This window comes from Apaloderma vittatum, unplaced genomic scaffold, assembly GCF_000703405.1.
Source record: "Apaloderma vittatum isolate BGI_N311 unplaced genomic scaffold, ASM70340v1 scaffold11237, whole genome shotgun sequence".
NCBI lineage: Eukaryota > Metazoa > Chordata > Aves > Trogoniformes > Trogonidae > Apaloderma > Apaloderma vittatum.
This window is the reverse complement of record NW_009724605.1, coordinates 68,392-89,243: the sequence shown is the minus strand read 5'-3', so window position 1 is coordinate 89,243 and position 20,852 is coordinate 68,392. Positions and strand designations below refer to the sequence as shown.

The 20,852-nt window shown below is 41.8% G+C and overlaps 1 protein-coding gene across 1 annotated transcript in view; it reads left to right on the top strand.

The window, feature by feature from the left end:
- ARNT2 (aryl-hydrocarbon receptor nuclear translocator 2) overlaps window positions 1-20,852 on the top strand; it is a 74,468-nt gene that overhangs the window by 17,535 nt on the left and 36,081 nt on the right. The window contains exons 5-7 of the mRNA XM_009872580.1: window positions 17,464-17,566; window positions 19,545-19,610; window positions 19,922-20,007. Coding sequence (XP_009870882.1) covers window positions 17,464-17,566; window positions 19,545-19,610; window positions 19,922-20,007 — 255 coding nt within the window. The remainder of the gene's footprint in view (window positions 1-17,463; window positions 17,567-19,544; window positions 19,611-19,921; window positions 20,008-20,852) is intronic.

Here is a 20,852-nt window from a genome sequence, read left to right as displayed (position 1 = left end):
AGGAAAATCCTCATCTTCTGGAGATCCCTGGCTACTGAGCACAGGATCTGCTTAGGGAAGAGATTTGCAGGTGAAAGTGTTAAGTTATGTTACAGTTTTTAATTCTACTCTCTTCCTCACCTTCTCAGGGTCCATTTCCTCAACCCTATGACCTCCTCCATCAGCCCTTGAATGGGGGAAGCAATGACAGCATCCCGACACAGGAGAAACTTCACTTGCCTTGCATCAGATCAGAGCAGTGTCCCTTGGTTATATCTGTCTTGTTACAAGCTCTGATCATTAGCCCTGCATTGCTGGGGTTTTCCCAGCTCCTCTTAGCAGTCCTGCTACGGAGAAAAGCTGCTCCAGACCCTCAGGTCTTGGGAAGCTGCCACTGTCAAGGGGGAGCGACAGAGAACAAGCTGGTGGAGAAAGCAGGCTCCCTTTCACATTTCTGCCCCTAGGAATAGGTCTGGGACTGGGGCTGTGGTTGCACGAGCGTTTCTTTTGGCAGTCACACCAGCTTATGCAATCCTCACCTCATCTCACCCTCTCCTCCTTTGGCATTTATGTGGTACTACAGTGAGTCACATCAAGAGAGATGACCCAGCCAAAAGCTAAGCTAAGCAAAAAAAATCCTTGTTTTTAGTAGCAACAGCTCTGTGGCCCATCTTGTCGTAGGGCTGCCGGAACTCTTGTGGCAACACCAAGGAGAAGTGGGGAGTGAATTGTTAAGGGTAAGAAGAGGACAGGGCTGCTAGAAGCATATGCCAAATTGGTGTGGCTGTTTAACTATGGCCTAAGCTACATAGTGTGTTTGAGGAATAAATTGCTTGCTCTATTTTTAACTATCAGGATATGGAGAAGGATGGGTAGTTTCTATTCCATTTTATATCCTCGGAGATTTTATTCCCTGGAAATGGAACAATTGTCTGCTTGTTTATTGTATATTAATTGCTAACACATTTTAGCAACAGGAAAGCTGAACTGTGAAGCATATGTACAGTTTGAAATGCTCTAGAAAAGGCAGCAGCTGAGACTTGATCATAGCAGCAAATTGTGCTCCTGAGAAGTCTTTACATGCGTCATGGGCGTGATTAATCAGAATGAGGCAGATATTCAGAGTAATAATTTATTTTCCCTTTTCATTCTTGGAAATCTGCAGACGGGAAAACAAATCACTTCAAACATGGATGAAGATCAGATCCCACAGTACAATCCATTAGCAAAGACCCCTTTGTCATTAGGATGCACTGATGAAACTTGGTGGATGTTGGGTTCACGTGCCAGTTCAGAGCTGGAAGTTGTGAAGGGCTGGTTAACCCACACAGCACAGTGGAGTCCTAATGCAAGTGGGAGCCTCTGAAGAGCTACAGACAGCAAAGCTCTGATGGCACAGAGAACAGACAGAACTTAGGTTTAAGTGCAAAGAAGAACAGCCTTTGAACACTATCTCTGCTGCATTTAGTGTCAAAAAAAACCCTGAGCACGTATTGTAGCAGACTGTCCTTCCATTAAAATCTAGTGTAACTCTCCATAAGCAGTTCATGGAGGAGCAGAATAAGGAATATAGATACCTCTGTGTGGGTGCCTGGAAATACTGCAAGTGATTCCATGATGTGTCTAAGATCCGCTTGTCAAGGCTGCGAGGTCCCTGTTCCTGCAGCCAGCATCTCCAGTGGTGCGAATGGGAAACACCCAAGTTTGTTATAGTCAATTCTAGGCTCCAAGCAGCACAGCACATAGCAATCTAGCTACAACATCTTCCTTCAGCCTCACTCTCTAAAGCTAAGGCGAGGCAGGGAGGAGCATGTGTAATCCCATGCATGGCACTGAGCCTCCTCAGAACATTTGAGATCAGGAGTCCTTGCAAACTGTTTAAGCTGGGTCATTGAGGGATGCTGAAACTGCAGACCTGTGGCTGCAAGAAAATTATGAGAACTAAAATGTCTTCAGCTTTCATTTTCAAGTGATTTAGAAGTGACTAAGTCAATTTACTTGCTAGCCGAAGAAGATTATTGAGGTTACTCCTGGACAGAATTTGTATGCCAAGTTTAATCTTGGCATGATATTTTATTGCTATATTTTATAAGCACAAAAAAGTAGGAGTTTTATGATGGAAATTGTGACTGACCACAGGAAAAGTTGAACTGATAGGTACCTTTTCAGAAGAAAATACCATTGTGTGACAATTCACGGTGGTTTGTGAATATTATGGAGACAACACTCCCATGTTACACAAGCAGAGATTAGGATTGGGAAACCTATCCCATGGAACCTTCAAATAATAAGTTGTCCTGCAGTGACAGTTTCAGCATATGCAGTTTTCTGTCCAACTGCAAAGCTTTCTGTTTGTAGACACGGCCACAAAATCCAGATGCAATAGATAGAGTCAAATTGTCTGTAAAAATGAGAAAAGTAGCGTTAAACTCAGAAGAGGGCAGTGCCAGAGACCAGTGGAGAAGCAAAATAAAGCTTTCCACAACACTGAACAAATGAGAGGTGCTCAATAAATGGTAAATAAGCATGTAAAAGAGAAGATTTGACGTAACTTCTCCCTACAATAGATACTCTTCCTGAAAATCAGTGCAGGAAATCAATGCAGGAGTTTTTGCACTGTGAGCTGTCTTATACTTCCATGTCTACTTTCCAACGCTGATTTCTGCATGATCTTTCTTAGAGGAAAGGGAATTCTTCTCATACACAGCCAGCCAATGAATGCAAATGTGCTCTTATTCATGATCACTGGTTTGAGCTCTGAATTGGTGATTTAGAGAGACTCCAACTGATGCAGAGAAGAGCTGGAGGAGACTCCTATTTGGCTTCATGTGCAAAATTCTGCAAAGAAGTTAAAAGACTAACTTGAAGCATGACCAGAAACTCAAGTCCTAGCAAATATAATTCTGATATGCCTTAAATGTCATAGTCAGTAACAGTAAAACTCATGTCTAATGAACTAGTAATGTATCAAAACATTTAATGGAGTGACTCCCACACTATATTAGCAAACCACAGAGCTTCTCCTCAGCCAGTTAAAAATTGAGTCAGCCTATTTATTTAAAAAGAAATAAGTCTACTTTATGTATTCATGCCCAAAATGTTATACCAGAGATTTAGGAGTGCTTTTCTAGCCATAGCTCTTAACACTCCTTGGGAAAAAAAAATTCCCTGTGGTTCAGAGAAGTGTGTCCTTGATGAAACAGTTGACAAAAAGAGGAGCTGTATTAAAGCTCCTTTGGGACTTTGTTCTGCAGCCTTTGGTTCTGAAGAGCGCATTTACCATTGGAAAGGTACTGTGCGTGTAAGCGGCTGTTTCAGCTGACAGCACTTGATTTCTTTACTATTTTCACTTCTGTCTCTGAACTCTTCTAAGTACGTGAACCCTAAAGAACCATCTGTCTCTGAAACGTGCCCAGCCCAGCAGCTTAGAAAGAGTACAGAGAATTAAAACCAGATCTCAGTATTTTAGATTTTAGCAGAGGATGATTGACCTGGTAAGACTGTTAGCCCCTAGCCAGGTAGGGAATAAGTTGTATAATTTTTTGTTTATAGAGACAGTTAATAGCTACTTGTGCTTTTTATCTCAAGATAAAACAGTGGTTTGTCATCAGCTGTTCTCGTTGAATGTCAATGAAATGTGACTAGCTGTAGGGTGAAGTCAAGCAGGCATCCAGCAAACAACATACAGCAAAGCGGGCTGGATGGAGAGGAGAGACATTTCCATGTACATGATATGAGATGTCCTGAAATCTTTTATGTCTCTGCAGGACCGCCTGAAACTTGACTCTTAACATTTTATGGCATTTTCCACCCACTCACCCCCCCCACATACCCACCCTCCCACACACTTTATTCCTTAGAAGGGTGGAGGCTGGAGACAGCTGTGCCAAGATTATTGCACCTGCAATGGAAAGGAACAGAGAGGGTTTTGAAAATAGGAGCTTCAACACTGAGGTTGTCCCCTCTTTTTTGTGACAGGAATTCTTATACCATACTGCCATATATAGAATATATATACGTTTGTGATTCATATGAACAGAGTATTTCAGGTTTCAGTCTGGGTTTACTGTAGAAAAAGCCAATTTTAGCAAGGCATCTTTTCCTATTTTAAGTGTGAAGTCTTGGAAGAGATTTGGCTCATTACTGACAGCTACCAAATCACCATGTGATACCTGTTTTTCAGCAAAGTTATGTGGTCCCACTGGCATTGCGGAGAGTGGAGAGGATGTTTCAGATGTTTTCAGACTTTCCATACACACCAGCCCGCTGCCATACCATTGTTCCAAAGAAAAAACCTGCTCATGTTTTTGTGGACTGTTTGTTCCCGTAGCAGGAGATGGCAAGTGAGAGGTGGCCTTTGAATTTGGGCAGTGCCAAGCGTAGGAATTTCTGTGTTTTCAGCTTTAGTCTGTTCAGCTGGTAGATTTTTTTTATATGTAGGATGGAGGAAATGGATGTTCTGCTTCCTCCATCCCCATTCTGTTTGCAAGCAAATAAATTAGTGCAGTAGACGCTTAGGAGCAGGAAACAAGGAAACTCTGCCTGTTTGGCATCTGCGTCTTGGCTCTCCCGCTCGAGTGTGCTTAGAAGCAGTGCCCAAAGCCTCAGTGTCTCCAGCTTCTCTTCCGTCATCATTTGGTTTGATCAAGCACAGCTTGCCAACTCTGTAGGACAAAATAGAAAAGCTTAGCGGGTGAGTGAGAGCCGTCTGAGAATGTGCTGGGCTCTGCAGAAGGAAGACAAGGAAAATTTGAAATATTCTGCACGTTAAGTTGTGCATATGAGACTTAATGTTTCCTTTGCAAGTGGATTGCCCTGTTTTCAGTTGAAGTAAATGAAGCAAATCCCTTCTTCACTTGTGGCTGTTTGACCAGTGACTGTGGTCTCATGATCTTAAGGGGGTAACACAGACGGTGGTATTTGCCGTTTTATGTTGTTTGTGTGAGAAAGAGGACTTCAAGCCCTTAGAGCACCATTCCAGTCCTTTGACACGCTAGCCAATGCCACCAAATAAGAAAAATCCAATCTGCTCTCAAAAAAGTAGGTACTTTCAAATGATGATATTTTAAACGTATGGTACATTTAATCTCTCTAACTTATTCCAAGAGAATTTTGTTTTGCTTTGGTCTCTAGGGCTGTTTCTGGGGGGAAAAAAATCCCAAATGTTGGGAGAAGCCAGCTATGTATAAAACAGTTCATAAAGCAACTCCTACACAAACACAGTGACCCAGTGGTCTCCCTGCTGCTGAGACGCTCCATTTGGGTGGAGAGTACTGGAAGGAAAACTAGTGATAATATGTTGCGTTTTTTAAAATTACTTTGATAATTATAACGGTGATTTAAAGAGGTAAGTACGTGTTTTTACCAAAATAAGGAAGCAACTTCAGCCTAGTACTTTGAAACAGACTTGTTACATCTGATTAGCATTAGAGAATGCTTTTAGGGTGGATTTTCAGGTGTTTGGGCATGCGTGTGCAAGTGGGTTTTGCGATTGTTATTTTTCTTCAGTCTTCACCTTGAGCTTCTCACTTGGAAGCTGCTGCATACTTAGGCCTGTTATCACAGATGTTTAACTGGATTATTTTCAGTTGTTGGGTTTCAAGAGTGGTGGGTTTTTGTAGCATTCAATATTTATTCAACCTGCTCTGTTTAGTTAAACATGATGAAATATACGGAGTTGGTGATTATTATTTTTTTACCCCTTTAAAAAGTGTAGTGTTTCACAAATACCTGACCAACTCCTTTGGTTCACACATTGTCAGTGAAGCAGTCCAAGCGTGCCCTTGGAGCCTTTTGGCACTGGCCCTGCTTGCAACCCTCTGTAAATCTCAAGTTCTTCACTGCTTTGATGGGAACTCTACAGATGCTGGGAGGGTGCGGTGTGAGCTGTAAGATCTGCCCTGTGGTGAACTAGCTTTTCCTGTAGCTTAATTTGTACATTGTGTTTTCTCAATGAAGTTAATACAATGTGCTAAATTTTTTTGTTATTGCGTGATAAGCTGTAGCAACAGGCAAGGAAGGTGAGAGGTAGGAGCGATGCCTGGAAGTGACAATAGTCCACCCGAGTGTCTGCTTGCTTCAAAAGGGGGATGCTTGACTTACCCCTTGCTGCTGTCCTCTGCCTTTCCTTAGCTGAAGCTCTCCTGTTTCATTAGACTGGGACAGAAGAGGCAGGACTTGCACAATCATTGATCCTTCCCTGGCCTTCCACCAGCTTGCTGAGACCACGGTACCCATTCCTTCAGCCTCACTACCCTGCACAGAGCCATGTGGAGGAAAAAGCCTCTCCTGTGGCAGCACATAACAGAGGGGTAACACAGCCTGCTGCCGGTTTTCTGTGGTTTGATCTGTTTTATTGTAGTGCCTTAGATCTGAACTTATATCATCAGGCATAAGTCTGATTTCCTAGCATGCAGAGACTTTTGCATGTAGTTTGTAAGTGTCATGAGTAGTCAAGAAGAGAATTAAAACTGTAATGATGCCCCACACACCTTATTTTTGTTGAACTAAAGGGCAATGTTCTTGGGCCTTTACTTCTGCTCTGTCTCCCTCCTTGCTTGTTCAAATTTTATCCCCAGCATTTTCTATCCCGGCAAATTCTATCCCCAGCAAAATATCTCACAAAGTAATCTTGCAGTCACTATTTATTTCCTTTAATGGACTATTCCACGCTGTGTCACTGGCTCATGTGGAACAGACCACAGCCAAATCTCAGAACCAGATGATACTAGTATTTACCAATAAAGCATTTATCCCTGTTACTTGATTTTGATAATGAAGCAGAAGTAATACAGAATACCCAGAGCTGAAGCTTTTTTGGCAGGAGTGTTTTTCAGTAAAGTTTCCTGGTGAGCATTCAAGTGAAACAAATAGGTTAATTTAAAAGCTACTTACAACCTTTATGTATTGATTTATTATGCAGCTGTGAACGGTAAAAAAATAAATTACATGTTGCAGAGTTATTGTGGATAGCTGTGCTGTCCTGGGAGTCTCTGATGATGGTGCTTTGGAGTAACTGTTTCTGAGGTTTTCCATCCTTTTTCTAGTTACAGTCTGATCTGTCTTTAGAGGAGCGCTTTGTATCTTGGATCACCGACAGGCCTTAGTGTGATAATTTTCTTCAAATACATCTGATAATTGGCAACAGAAATGGTGCCTCAGCTGCCCAGCTCAGTGAACCATGAACTTTGTGACATCAGTTTAGTGGCTGAGCCTGAAAGTACCTGCGGGATTTCAGAATGTGGCTGTGTCAGGACTTAAACCTATAGTGAGATAAAGCTGCTGCTGTGAAAGTTGAAGTGGACAACGCAAGGATGAACAAAAGGGCGGATGGTCATCCTGCTTTTCAGACAGGGAACTAGAAGTGGGGATAGGTGCTGCTGAATTTATGTCAAGGGAGAACTTACTCATCTGTTGTGTGGACTTCCACAAGCTATTTTATGTATTGTGCTGAATGCTTCCTGTGCATAATGTAACCATTGCTGAGAGTTCAAAATACATCTAGTCCTTAAAATGTTTTGGGGGTTTTTTTTGTGTTATAACTTAACTTTCAACATGTGCTTTGAATTACTTGCTTGGGTTTTTATGTCCATTTTTTCCAGGTCCATCAGCAGAGAGACTTGCATGTGATCTGTAACACTATCCCTTCAGATAGTCCCTTAAAATTAACTCAATAGCAAGGCTCGAAAGCCCACATAGTTTCCTTTTTAATTTAATTAAAATGATGCATATTTGCCCAACACTGTGGAGAATTAACATGATGCAGACTGGTTAGTCAGACATGAAGGCAGGCACAGCAGAGACCTTTTTGGCCTCATGAGGTTTTGTAAGAAGAAGTTGTATTAAGCAAACAGCTGTGTAACATGAGGGGGGTTCTTATTGAAAAACAAGAGGCGATGGGAAAGCTTTTCAATTCCCCCTCTGTGGGTCACTGTCTCCAGTTGGTAAGTAGGAGACAGACAGATATTTAAAAATAGCTACATTTCAATTGCATTACTTCTTTTTTATTTTTTAACTTTAATGTTGATTGGATCGACCCTTCATTCTATTGTAAGAATGTCATAACTTGACTCCATTGCTTATACAACGCCTTTTGCAATTAGATGATGTAAACCTTAGCATATTTAGAGAGGTTCAAATAGTCCCCCTGAGAAGCTAAGCTAGTGAGGAAAGTGAGCTTTGATGGTTTATATTTATAAGTGAAATATTAACCATCGTTACAGGATAGGTAGTTGAGGAATTTTTTTCATGAGTGTGGAGGGAGAAATGAGCAATAGAGAGCATGTCCTGGTTTGAAGTATTGTCATGGAAGTGGACTATCTGATTCAAGTGACATTTCTTTTCCATATCTGTGCTTCAGGTTCTATACTGATACACCAAGAGGTTATCACTAGATAAAAAGAAAGATAAATCAGCTGCCCAGCCTGTAGTCTTCTTTTGGAAGGGAAGCATAATCATGTTTATTTCTCATTTAAGCTGATTATGCCCTGATAAGGATATAGTTGTCATGAGATTTTTATGGACTTTCTGATAATCACTGCGGATTATGTTATTGAGAGTTTTTATCTACAGCTACAATGTGTTGAGAACTCATATTGCCTATATGAGCTCTGACGCTGCTCCTGGCTGCACCTCTGCTGCTGGCTGACCACGGGCGAGAGAAGTTGTTCCTTTGGGCTTTAGTGCCTTCATCTTTAAAAGAGGAGTCAAGCTGTGGATCTCCTCTGAAAGCTGCTTTAATGTCTGCCGACAAGAAGTACGTGTTTGGAGCCAGTTTATTTTTTTTGCATAGCGATATATCTGTTTGTGACTGTGTGAGTGATGCTTCGGAGTGTCGGGCGGTTGGGGAGGGATGTGGGGCTGCTTCCTGCTGCACAGTACGACGAGCGCTTGAGAGCAGGGAAGCCCCAGCCTCTGAGAGCTCGAGCAGTCTCATAACGTTTGGGTGGAAGGCACTGCCAGCTTTGGAGCAAGAGTGACTGCGTTTTATCATCGCCATCCCGCCAGCTTCTTGGTTGATGTTTGTGACAGCTGGGAGGTCCAGTGTGGCCCCTGGTCTTGTTCCAGGCTGGGTGAGGCTGACTGACTTTACAGCTGTGCTGTATTCTCAAGGGATATTGGTGTACCCATGTCCCCGTGGCTTTGTTCTTTTGGAGAGCTTGGGCCAGGGCACAAAATCCTGTACGACAGGTATAAATCCTGGTTTGCTGTGCAGCCTTTCTTCTGTGGGGAGGTCCCATCCTCTCTGTACAGTCAGACCCGATGGGAAGCAAAGGTGGGAAGTGTGCATGGGGAGAATTTGTTCCCACCTGCTGTGCTACCTGCCTCGAAGTCCTACTGACCCGCTCCTTCAAAGATTTGATAGGATTGTGGTTTTAGTATCAGGGAAGATTTGGGTTTCATGAACCATGTCCACGTGATCCCGAACATGTTCTCCCTACTGACCATGTCCTGAGCTTCCTGTAAGCCAGAGGACGTGGTGATGGTCCATAAAAGCTGTGATAGCAGTTCAAGGATGACCTGTGCTGCCAGACACTTTCCAGGGGCTCCTGCACCCACAGGAGAGACAGCCTGGAGAATAGACCCTTTCCACATGTGAATTAAACCTGTATGTACACCGCTGGCAATACAGCCATGATATTTATTTTGCGTGCATCCAAAATAGGACAGAGAGAAGCCTGCTGCCTGAGAGGAGCCCATCTGCTCTGCATCATCGCGAGCCCTGGCAGCAGTCCCACAGGGCGGTGCTGCTCTGGGCAGGGGAAGGCCAGTGCCTGCACATCGGGCTTGTTTGTGAATGAGCAGGGGGGTTTTGGTGAATGAGTTAAGCATCACGAGTTATAAATTTGTTCCGTAAAAACAACCTCATCAGGCTCTTACTTTCTAGAGCTGTGCATTCTTTGTGGCCTCACGATGCATTTTAAGTGTCATCAAGAATTGGTGTCTTTTTTGCTGTAGATTTCAAAGACCATTAACTATGCAGCAAATATGAAGTGGTGTTGTTAAAATAAACAGGTTAGAGGGTGTTGCCTGTGAGGGTTTCACTGTATCCTCTGGTGTGAGCAAGAGAGGTGTGCTGTGAGTTCAGTGCTCGTTTTGGGTACGAACTGATGCCAGTTGTGGTTCTGCCCTTAGTTTGTAATTTGAAGTTCAGATCATCTTAAGTCCACCTCTGTTTTGAGTGTTCAGGTGATTCTTACTGCTCTGGTGTTTGCTTTCCCCTCAGTGAGGGGCCAGAGCTGCATTTATTTTTCTGGGTGCAGTTTTATTAGGATTGTGTTGTTTGGTGCGTTCATTTCACATAGTCCCTGTCTTTGGCGTTGTGATGCTGAAGGGCTGCTCTGTTTGTAGAGGATACTTGGATCACGAGCAGCGTGTTTCTGTGCTGTGGCAGTTGCTTTTGGTCTCACCAATCCTACGGTAAACACGTTGACATTTGTAGGGCAAAGAGCGATTGAGGGAGCTGGATCTGTTCAGTTTGGCGAAGAGGAGGCTGAGTGGGGATCTCATCATGCTCTACAATTATTAGAGAGGTTGGTGCTGGTCTCTTTTCACAGGGAATCAGGGACAGAACCAGGGGGAATGGTTGCAAGTTGCAACAGGGCAGGTTTAGGCTGGACATTGGGAAGAAATTCTTCACGGAAAGAGAGGTCAGACCCTGGAACAGACTGCCTAGGGAGAGGGTTGAGTCGCCATCCCTGGATGTGTTCAAGTGTCGTTTAGATGGGGTGTTGGGTGGTATGGTTTAGGGGTGACCTTGTAGTGTAGGGTCAATGGTTGGACTCGATGATCCCAAGGGTCTTTTCCAACCTGAATTGTTCTATGATTCTATGATTCTATGACTTGGGCTTTTAGGACAGGGACTGTGTACTCTAATATGTGTATGTGTGTGGTAGGTATGTCTGTGCTTTTATGAACATGACCTTTATGTAAATAATAAAACCCAGAATGCTTAGAGAAGAGCTGTGTGGCCATGCTTCTTGTTGGTTTGTGGGGTTTTTTGTTTGTTTGTGGGTGTTTTCTTTTAATGTATATTTGTATATTGTGAACTGCTTCTCATTTATGTAAATGTGGGCTTCTGGAAGGAGAGCCTTCAAATACTGTATTTGCATTTCAGTTTTGATTATCGGTGTGTTCTTAGACCATCTGTTTTTTGCTTTTTTGTATTGGGATATACAGGGCAGATGTATATTTATTAAACTTAATAGAGCTTAAAACACTTGCTGAGCTGCATTAAACATAAGATACAGTTTTATCCCTTAAAATTGTAGGGGTATAAATTTTTAAAGGTTTTTATTTTCTTTTAATTGTTGAATTAATGCAGAATAATTAGTTTTTTCTAGCATGAGCTTATCAAGCATAATTTAATATAAATTGATCAAATTTAGGCTATTTAATCTTCTTATTGCTTATGTATTCATAATGCTTCCATTGTTTCCAAGAGGAACTCTGCCAGCCGAATACCTCAGTTGTGTAAAGCTATAGTTGGTGTGTATGTGTAAACTGACAAATGAAAAACTATGAGAGTTTCACTTTGTTTTCTGGAACTTTTTTGTTTATCCCAGGCAGTGACCCATATCTTATATCTGTACAAACTGTTGTGGAGTCATTATCCGACCACCATCGCTGTCTTCATGCACATCTCTCGTATCCTGAGGGGCAGTAACCGAGTTGGCTTTTGATGCTGCTCTCATGAGTGATAAAGACGGTTCTCGCCACAACTGATAAGTAGTTCATTTGCAGCGTTGCACTTCGGTGTGTTGGCCTGGCAGCTGGTAGTTCTAGTTGAGAACACACGTCTTTAAGCTGATCTGTGCCACTGCTTTCTGAAGACTTGACGTATGAATAGAGAGCATCACCGCAGAAGCCCTTTGCTCTCTGACCCTTCAGTTAGAGTCAGCTTGCATTTGGAGCTGTGTCCAGAAGAACCAGTACCTTGAGCATCACTTTGCTTTTATTTTTAATTATTTCCTCTTGTTTTCCTGCATTCCTGTCTTGCTTTTTCCACTTTTATAGTAAGATAAAGATGGTTTTAGTTTTTATAAGGATTTTTGGGTGCAGTATTCCTGTGTCCTGTTTGTCTTCCTTAAGTAGCCTCTAGAATATTTTTGATGAGCACAAAGTCATCTTTTCTTATCCTGTCCAAACCAAACTTAGTTTATCCTTTATTTTATTTTGCCTGGTAAGAAGTATGTAGAAAATCCAGCGACTGGGAATGATTATGAAATATCTAACTTGTTCTTTGTAAGGCAAGACACTATCAAGTGCAGTGCAAAGCTTGCTGGGTTGCTGAAGATATTGAGGGCAAAATGAGACTTGAGATATTAATTCAGACTGTTTCCTTATCAGGTCCAAGATTGTGTGCAAGACAGCAGTCCATCTACTGATAGGGGAAGGAGAAAAAATGTATCATATTCTTTTCCAACACTGTTTCTGTGTGCCTGAGGCCAAAACAAATTTCTTCTGATCTTTGTAAACAGATTGCACTGCTTTGTTGCAAAAGAGGGGCATTTCCATGTTGCAAACTGGATGTGGATGCCATGTTTTCAGAAACAGCCATTTCAACCTGCACTGATTTTTTTTTGCTGAAGAATGCCTTCATGTAACAGCCTTTCTTTCTAATTACTAACTGTAGGGTTCTTAGGAACCAGAAATCCAGCGGAGAAGGCATTTGTGGTGGAATTAGGTGATGAAGCTTACAGAGTTTTGAATCCACAAAAAAAAACAAACCACAACCCTGAAAAAATGAGTAAAGAACAGACTATATTTGATTAACAGGCTATAAGCCTTAGCATGCAGTGCTTAAATATGGAGGGAAAAAATTTCTATCAAGCTGGTGCTATTCTGTAAAGGCGAATTTGAGCCAAACTCCCAGATTTGAAACCCCATGAACTTTGGTAGGCCCAGGTCAGTGCTTGGCTTAGGTTCATCTCAAACATTGCAAGTACAGAAAAGGTATTTGAACATTCACAGTAGCAACTGGAGATCCGAAAAGGTAAGGTTCCTTCATAATCTGCTCCCTGTTTGCACACTTAAGGGGGATATTGGTGCCAATATGAGCATTTGCCCCTTTGATTGTTACAAGAACTTTAGGGCACCTTTGGGAGCACACAGCAGCAAAACACGAAGGGAATGTGTCTGGCACGTCCTCAATACCTCACCTGGTTACTAACTGATCTCTTTAGTGGGAAGAGCTTCGTATGGCTCTCCTAATTTTACCCAAACAGTGAGTCTCTTGCACGTTGTCCTCACCTCTGTGGTCCCCTCTGACAGCCCTTCCCTGAGAGGACAGCTGACATCAGGTGTCTGGGTTGCATGGTGGGTTCCAGCTCGGAGGACAGCTGGTTTTTTTACAGGTTTAAGCAAGACTGCTTTCTCAATGGGGACTGCGGTGGGAGGATTTCAGCAAATTATCAATTATGCCCAGACCAACTGGAGAGATTTATGTGCTGGTTTTAATAAGTGTTGGGCTCATTTATTTGTTTTCTCTTTTGCAGCAGAGTAAACTCTGTTTTCCTCTGAGTTGTGCAGCTGCTGTAAAGGGCAATAAAACAGCAGTGCCAGTCACAGGGATAGTGCGATGGGGATGCACATCCTGCACTTGCTGTATGTGAGGGTTGTGTCTGGAGCCAGAGAGGGGTAACGTTTAGCATGAAAACGAACTACATGCAATTACCAGTTGATGGGGAAACTCTAAAGGGATCTAGCTGGTGGTGGTGCTGGGTTGTTAAAACTGTTCTTCTGAAGAAACTAGAAGAAGAAATTAAAAAATAGACATTTGCACTATCGAGTTATGCACATGTGCATTATTCTGTTAGCAGAAGTTGTCAGGGCATCCTAGAATATTTCTTGTTAACAAGTGTATAATCGCCAACTTTTCCATCAAATGTATGTTGTGTGTGTTTGCTGTGGAGAAACCTAGATGAGCATTTGTCACCAAGGTAGCAGCAGCAGTGTAAAAGATGCAGGAACAGACAGAGATAGGAATAGCTCTGACAGAGCTATTGTCAGAGCGTGCCACCTCCTTGAGCTGAGCTGTCTGTATGACACTGAGTTGTGATTTATGCTGGTTTGCTTGACTGCAATGTGGAACCTGCCAAGGCCCATCACACAAGCAGCTGCATATCTCTGTGTATGATATTAAAGCTGGTAGAAGAATATTTTGGAATTCTGTGTTGGCAGAAGCAGAGCAGTGTGGGTCCATTGCCTTCTCAGAGTTAGGTGTGGAGTGGCAAGAAGCCTGGGGAGAAACAACACTGAGTTCTGTCTTGAGACGAAGTGACGTTGTGTTGTCACAGTTGCAGGTTAGTGTAACAAGAGGAAGTCACGAGAAATGCTGTGGTACAACTCCAGCTTCTCCTGACTCCACCATTTTCCATCTCTCTGCACTTCTTTAGAATCACCTGGTAAAAGCTATATGCCATTAGTCTAGGTTTAGAAATGAAGATGCATTTTGAGGCACAGGGTGCAAGCACCTGGGAGTATTACGCCATTCCTTTTTCCAAAGATAGCATTTACCTGTGCTGCATAGCTGAGTTGGTTGCATACAGGTCTCAGAGCAGGTTGTTTCCCAGTTTCCTCTCCCAGAAATGCTCTACGCACCTGGCAACACCAATGTTATTAACTTAAAAGCTCCAGGAGAGATATGAGCCCTGGTATGCTGTGTCTTAGGAGATCCCTCTTATCTGGGGAATGTACTGACAGACCCGTTTGAGCTAAATTGAAAGCTTTGTCCTTAGCCTATTCAACTATAATTCTTCCTCTTTTTAATATAATTTGAACACAGACCTCTAATAATACATGAAACACAAACTGCTTGTTCTTTATCAAGATCTGCACTCTATTACTAGAGCTCTGCAAGGTTGCCACAGGCACGATGGACTATTGAAACAAGCTGCCGAGAGAGCTTCGTCGTAATATCTGTGCAGTAACCTTTGTCTGACTCACATCACCACATACCCCCTGCAGTGATTTTGTAAGTCAGGGCAAAATTTAGAGTACTATTTGTTATCCGGTACATATTTCTAAGACATTGCCAAACAAAAAGCTAAATTTAAAAACTATGACTTTTGTTGTCAGGGGTTCCAGACTTGCCAAAGGAACGTGTGTGAGCAATTTTAGGCTTAGCAGCCATTGTGAAGTATACTAATTTTTATAGATGCTCCAGATTAAAACTGAGACATTTCTGTTGGCTGTTTGAATTATGTTTACTGTCACTGCTCTTTTATTATTAGTGTCACTTCAAGAATTAGTATTGGAGTGAGGGGAAAAAAGCGTACAGAAACTCTCCTTTTGTTTATGTGTATGACAAAGGTACTGTGTCTAAAGAGAAAAAAATGCTTCTAATCGTAGAATCATAGAGTCGGTGAGGTTGGAAAAGACGTTTAAGATATTAAAATGGTTTGATTAGGCTTGTATGGTCATATGGACAGCCATTTGGTCCTGCACATGAATTCTAGTTTTATTTGCTTTATCATGTGTTGCCTTCGTTTGGGAGTCAGTTTGCCTCTTGCCTAATGGTATTTTAGTTCTCTAAATTGTTTGATTAGTTGAGGGGATGGGGAAGTAGACTGAGGCTTTGGGTATAGAAAATGAGACAAAGAGACAGACTTTGTCATGCGGGGAAGGGAAGTGTCTTTGAACCTCAAATCCATCTTGCAGCATAGGGTCATCGTCACTGAGCTGGGAAATATGGTGGTGTGATTTTTCCCAGCTCACACCTGAACTATACATCTGTATTAATATATAGCACAGTGCTCTGAATTGAAGCATCTTTAGGAATTGCTCCCAGGCCTGCTAACGTCTTAACCATTTGATATATGCTTTGGAGATAAACCAAATGACACAGTCTGACCTTCTGTCGACGAGGATGTCTTTCCCCTAGAAGTAAGTAACTCTAGTGTGCTTTAAGAATAAAATGCTACTGTCTAGTTCCTTAGCTAAAATACTGATCTTTAAACGGTTTCATGGTGATTTGATTCCCATTCATGGATGGAGGTAAGTATCTTCAATTAAAATAATTCTGAAATTAAAGTTTGGCAGTAGGATTATTTCAGAACTTAAGTTTTGGACAGAGACTTTTGAGGATATCCGATGAGGGAGACTTTGAATGTATTCTGCATGATTTCTTCAACTTAGCACAATCCGAGTATGGTATCTTATACTGCTGTAAACATAGCTAGTTATATCATGGTAAAGGCTTATAGTATGGTTTCAGTTATTGAAGGATACTGTACCTACCCTAAATGTGTAGGTTTGCTCATGGCCATGTGGCATCAGCACTGGTGACTGTCATTTAATTGTCTAGCAGCTGCTCCGCTGCATTTTTCTTGCCCGCTGTCACTTCTGCGGCTGTATCCAGCCCTGAAGCCTCATGGATCTGGGCCAGTGCTTCACTTCTAGGCTGCGTTACTAATGTGCAAGATTTTATAGTCATCTGTTAGCAATTGAGCCGTAGATGCAGAAGTCCATTCTGTTAGTTCCTTGGTGATAAACTGTAGGATTCTTGGTGATAAACTGTAGGATTCTAGGTGATAGCCTGTACCTTGCCGTCACTGAGCTGGACTTAGCTGTAGTAATCGCTGCCGTCTCTTTTGTCTCAGGAGAATGGAAAGATTAATCTGTTACCACCTTTCTACTTCTGCTTTTTTAGCAAAGATCTCCTCCACCTTACTGTAGGAGCATCAGCTCAGTGCTCCCTCTGTCCTGTCATTTCTTGAGATGACTTGATTGCTGTCATCTCTTTTCAGTACCGTGTCCATGGGGTGAGATTCTGAGATTTGTAGTCAGCTTGTGCTGGTCAGCAGGGTCTAGCCATGGACCTTGCATAGACTCATGTTGCTATGTGGTGAATCAGATCATCTCACTGATCCGGCTGAAAATTAACTGAAAATATATGTTGACATGTCAGTTTTTTATCAACTCCAAAAGGGCCCCACTACAAGTGCTGCTGTGACATATCCTGTATCTCATCATCAAAGAGAAAAACTTTGCCTTACGTATTCCTCACCATCGCTGCAGCCCCAAATATGTGAGGTGATGGCATGGGGAGAGTGTTCTGGCCAGACAGGAGAGCACAGTGAAAGAGGAGCAGCTCTCAGGGAAATGATGCATGTTGCTTTATCCACAGTTCTGGTAAAGAGTAGACTTGGTTCTGGTAAAGAGCGGAGTGAGCCGATCAAGTCAAAAAGTTATGCTTGCTATCATTGTCTTTTCTGCCTCCAGACTTTTGACCCTGCCTTGGAATTTGGTCTTGGGCCAAGCAAAAAAGAGCCATCAGTGTTGTGACTCAGAGTCAGCTTCACCAAAATCGTTAGCTAAGCCAGAACCTAACTGGTCTGAGACCAGGGTAAAGATTTTTTGTTGATATTTTTCCCTTAACTGGGCTAATGGCATTTATCTTATGAACTTACTGTCATCATATTTTGTTGGAAATTGAATTAAATTTATGTACTGAACATCACTTTCTCTTTCTGACTTTTCTAGGGCGAATCCTGGACTTGAAGACTGGAACAGTAAAGAAGGAGGGTCAACAGTCCTCGATGAGAATGTGCATGGGATCAAGGCGCTCTTTCATCTGCAGGATGAGGTATGTGCCTACCTTGTGTTCCTGTGGTGGTTCCAGTCCTGTCTCCGATTAGACTACAGATAATGAAAATGAAGCTGTAATGACACGCACCCATTATGCATTTCCAGGATTCTTGCTGAAACTGGAGTAAAACTGAAACCTGTTTTCCCTTATGATTAATGACAAAACAACACCTCATTTGTGCATTGCACTTATTTTTATCAGTGTGGGCTGTAGGATTCTTTCCCCAGAGAACTTCATGGCAGCTTCAGCCCTGGAATGTGAGCCATTGTCTCTTCTAGTCAAATTATTCAAATCAGTACTTCGGGAACAAAGCTTTCACAAATGTAATGAAAGCCCAGCTCTGTGTATTTTTTCAGGAAACCAATAATATTAAAAGAATCTTGAAGACAAACAGGCATTCACTTGCAAACTTGCCAGCTATGTAGGAATTAACCTAAGCCTGGTATGAATTAACCAGATGTCAGCTAGTTGATGCTAGATAAATGAGTAATTGTTAGAGGGTTTTTATTTTGCAATTTTCCAACTTCTCCTCCATTGCTCGGACTTCGTTAAAGAGATCTGCCTGCGCAGTGTGTCTCACGGTGGCTTGTGGGCACTTCTGTTGTTGTAGTGCTAACAGGATAAAATGCCTGTTGCTGTTACAGTAAACTTCTCTGTGTGTGGAGGGGAAAGTACATAATTGCATCTGCAGCCTATATATCCAATACCTGTGTTGAAAACAGATGATGCAGAATTGATTACAGGAGAAAACATGCAAAGCAAAATAGTTGACACATTACAACAGATGCTTATACTTTGGTTATGTGGTGGATTTTCTTCCAGTCGTTTGATGAAGCTAAATGTATGGCTCTTGGGTGCCTTTGTAAGGGGTTTCTGTGTTTCATACCTGCAAGATTGGACTTCAAAGCTCTACCTCCTTTTCCCCCCGTAACTGGGGGGAAAGAAATACAGCCTGGCAGAGAAACACTTGGAATATTGCTTTCTCTTCCTCCTTCCATGTTCAGTCCTCATATGAGGAGGACTTTTTTAGTGCAAAGAAAACCAGGACTGATATCCTGTTTACAGTTATTCCTCAGCTTTTTTGAACAACATTTCAGACTGCAGCTATTTCCTAGCACCTTGATTCTGTAAACTCCAGTGGATAAGAGTAATTTTATACGTGCCAGTAGCCCCATTGTTTTTGTAAGTCTAAATCTTATTTTAATTGTTCATTCCTTTTCCTAGGCAGTGACTGGTATTAAAAAGAAAAAAAAAGAGAATAATAATAATTAAAACAAAATCCTGTGGGAAGAATGAGCTTCAAATAATGTGAACTTTCCTTGTGATTATTTCTTTCATTGTTGTTGTTCTGTTTTCCATTGAAAATGAACTGGTTTTACCCTTCAAACTATTTACTTAGGTTCACAAGGGCTGTGAAAATTATAGTTAGCCATAGTAAGAAATATAATAAAATATATGTGAATAAGCATTACAAAAATTACTTAGTGTAAATAATCTGTTCTTGCAAACATTAGATTAATACCTACTAGCATTGTGGCAGATGGCAGTCAAAATGTTCTGTCCAGGGAAGCTACTGGAACACTGATGTTAGCTTGCGTGGATATTTCGGAGCTTGACTGACATTCTTCTCTGGTTTTCACTCTTGTTTTAAAGTATTTTGAAGTGTATCTATTCTTTTGCCGCTCTCGGAATATGTTTCAAATAGTCTTTAGGTATGGGAGGGTGGGAGGGAATATTTCTGTAGTCTCTTCTGTTTGTCTTTATGAAATAAAGAAAATATTTGTAGCACACCCAAAAACCTCAGCCTGTGGAAGCAACAAGTTCTGAGAAAACATAAATCTGTGACTTTGTCAGAAATAAATATCCATTACTGTCTACTTAATGTATTTCTACTAATAGAAATTTTAAAATGCATTTTTCATCTTGGGTATTTATATTAAATTTTGAGCCCTTTCAAACATTAATTTACTTCTAGGTGTGGAAATGCTCCTCTGGATCATTTACCTCTGAACAGAATAACCACCATGAGGAAAAGATACAGGTACTATTGATTAATTTACTGGAACAGTTAGTTGCCATAAGCACCCTCATTTTCTACTGGGCTAATGCTCAATCATGGAGTACTGCGTGGACAAACATCTGCATTAGCACACAGCATAAAATATTGTTTCAAAGAACTATTATGGAAAACAAGTGAGACTTGAATAGCTTTGTAATGGAGCTGCCATTGTACAGAACTCTAGGCTCGTAGTGGTTTCTAACTTACAAATGTCAGTAAATCATTAGTAGTAGTTTAAAAACCTAAAGCTGTTCTGCATGTCAGTCGACATGATATGGTTTCTTTTCATTTAGGAATGGCCTTGGTCCGGTAAAAGAAGGTGAAGCACAGTATGCTGTTGTCCATTGCACTGGCTATATCAAGGCTTGGCCACCAGCAGGTGTGTATCCATCTCATTGAACTATCTGTAAGACAGTTAAAAACCTGATTGGTACAAAACCAGGCTGAATTTCCGTGAGGTAACCCATTCGCTCGCATCTTGAGAAGGTTTTCATATGAAGAGACCAGCGGCTGTTACTCACTCTGGGCCTCGCCGTGTTTCCGTGTGAAACCCTTCTCGGTTTCATTGGCACAGAGAGCTGTAAAAGCTGTCAGTAACGTGCGGTTATGACAGCTGGGGACAAAAGTTTCCAATCTGATAAACCAACATAGAGATGGCCTGATTTTAAGAAGGTTAAACAAAAGGCATTTGTGTCTCTAGAAAACACCAGCTACTGCTTTTATATTCAAGTACTGAGTTGCAAGCACCTCGGTATAAAAACGTGTAATTTCAATTTCGAGGCAGAGGTCTTCACAGTGATAGTGTTAGTGTGGAGTGTTCAGTGTTTGCGATAAGTTCTGTTTTGAGGCTGTTTTTCTGGGAAACAAGTCTTGGCAAGTTGCTCTGAGCTACAGAGGGAAGCATTTACCTATTGTAACTCAATATGACATATGGGAATATTTACCTTTGAAAAATTCAAAGAGGAGACAGTGGAGCTCATCCAGACATCATCATGAGCTGAGTTCGTTGGCCTTGGCGTTTGCAGCACTTGAAGAGGCTGTTTGCAGTATGACAGCGCCTGCTGGCATGAATCAAACCATGAGTTGCCCTGGCCTTTTGCAGTCATATACCACAAGCATAAATCACATTTTTTCAGGGATTATGAAAGCTAGGAGGTGGTTTGCACCAAGTCTGTGCAGTGGTGTGCGGACACCAGCGTGCGGATGTGAGCTTCTTGTTGATTT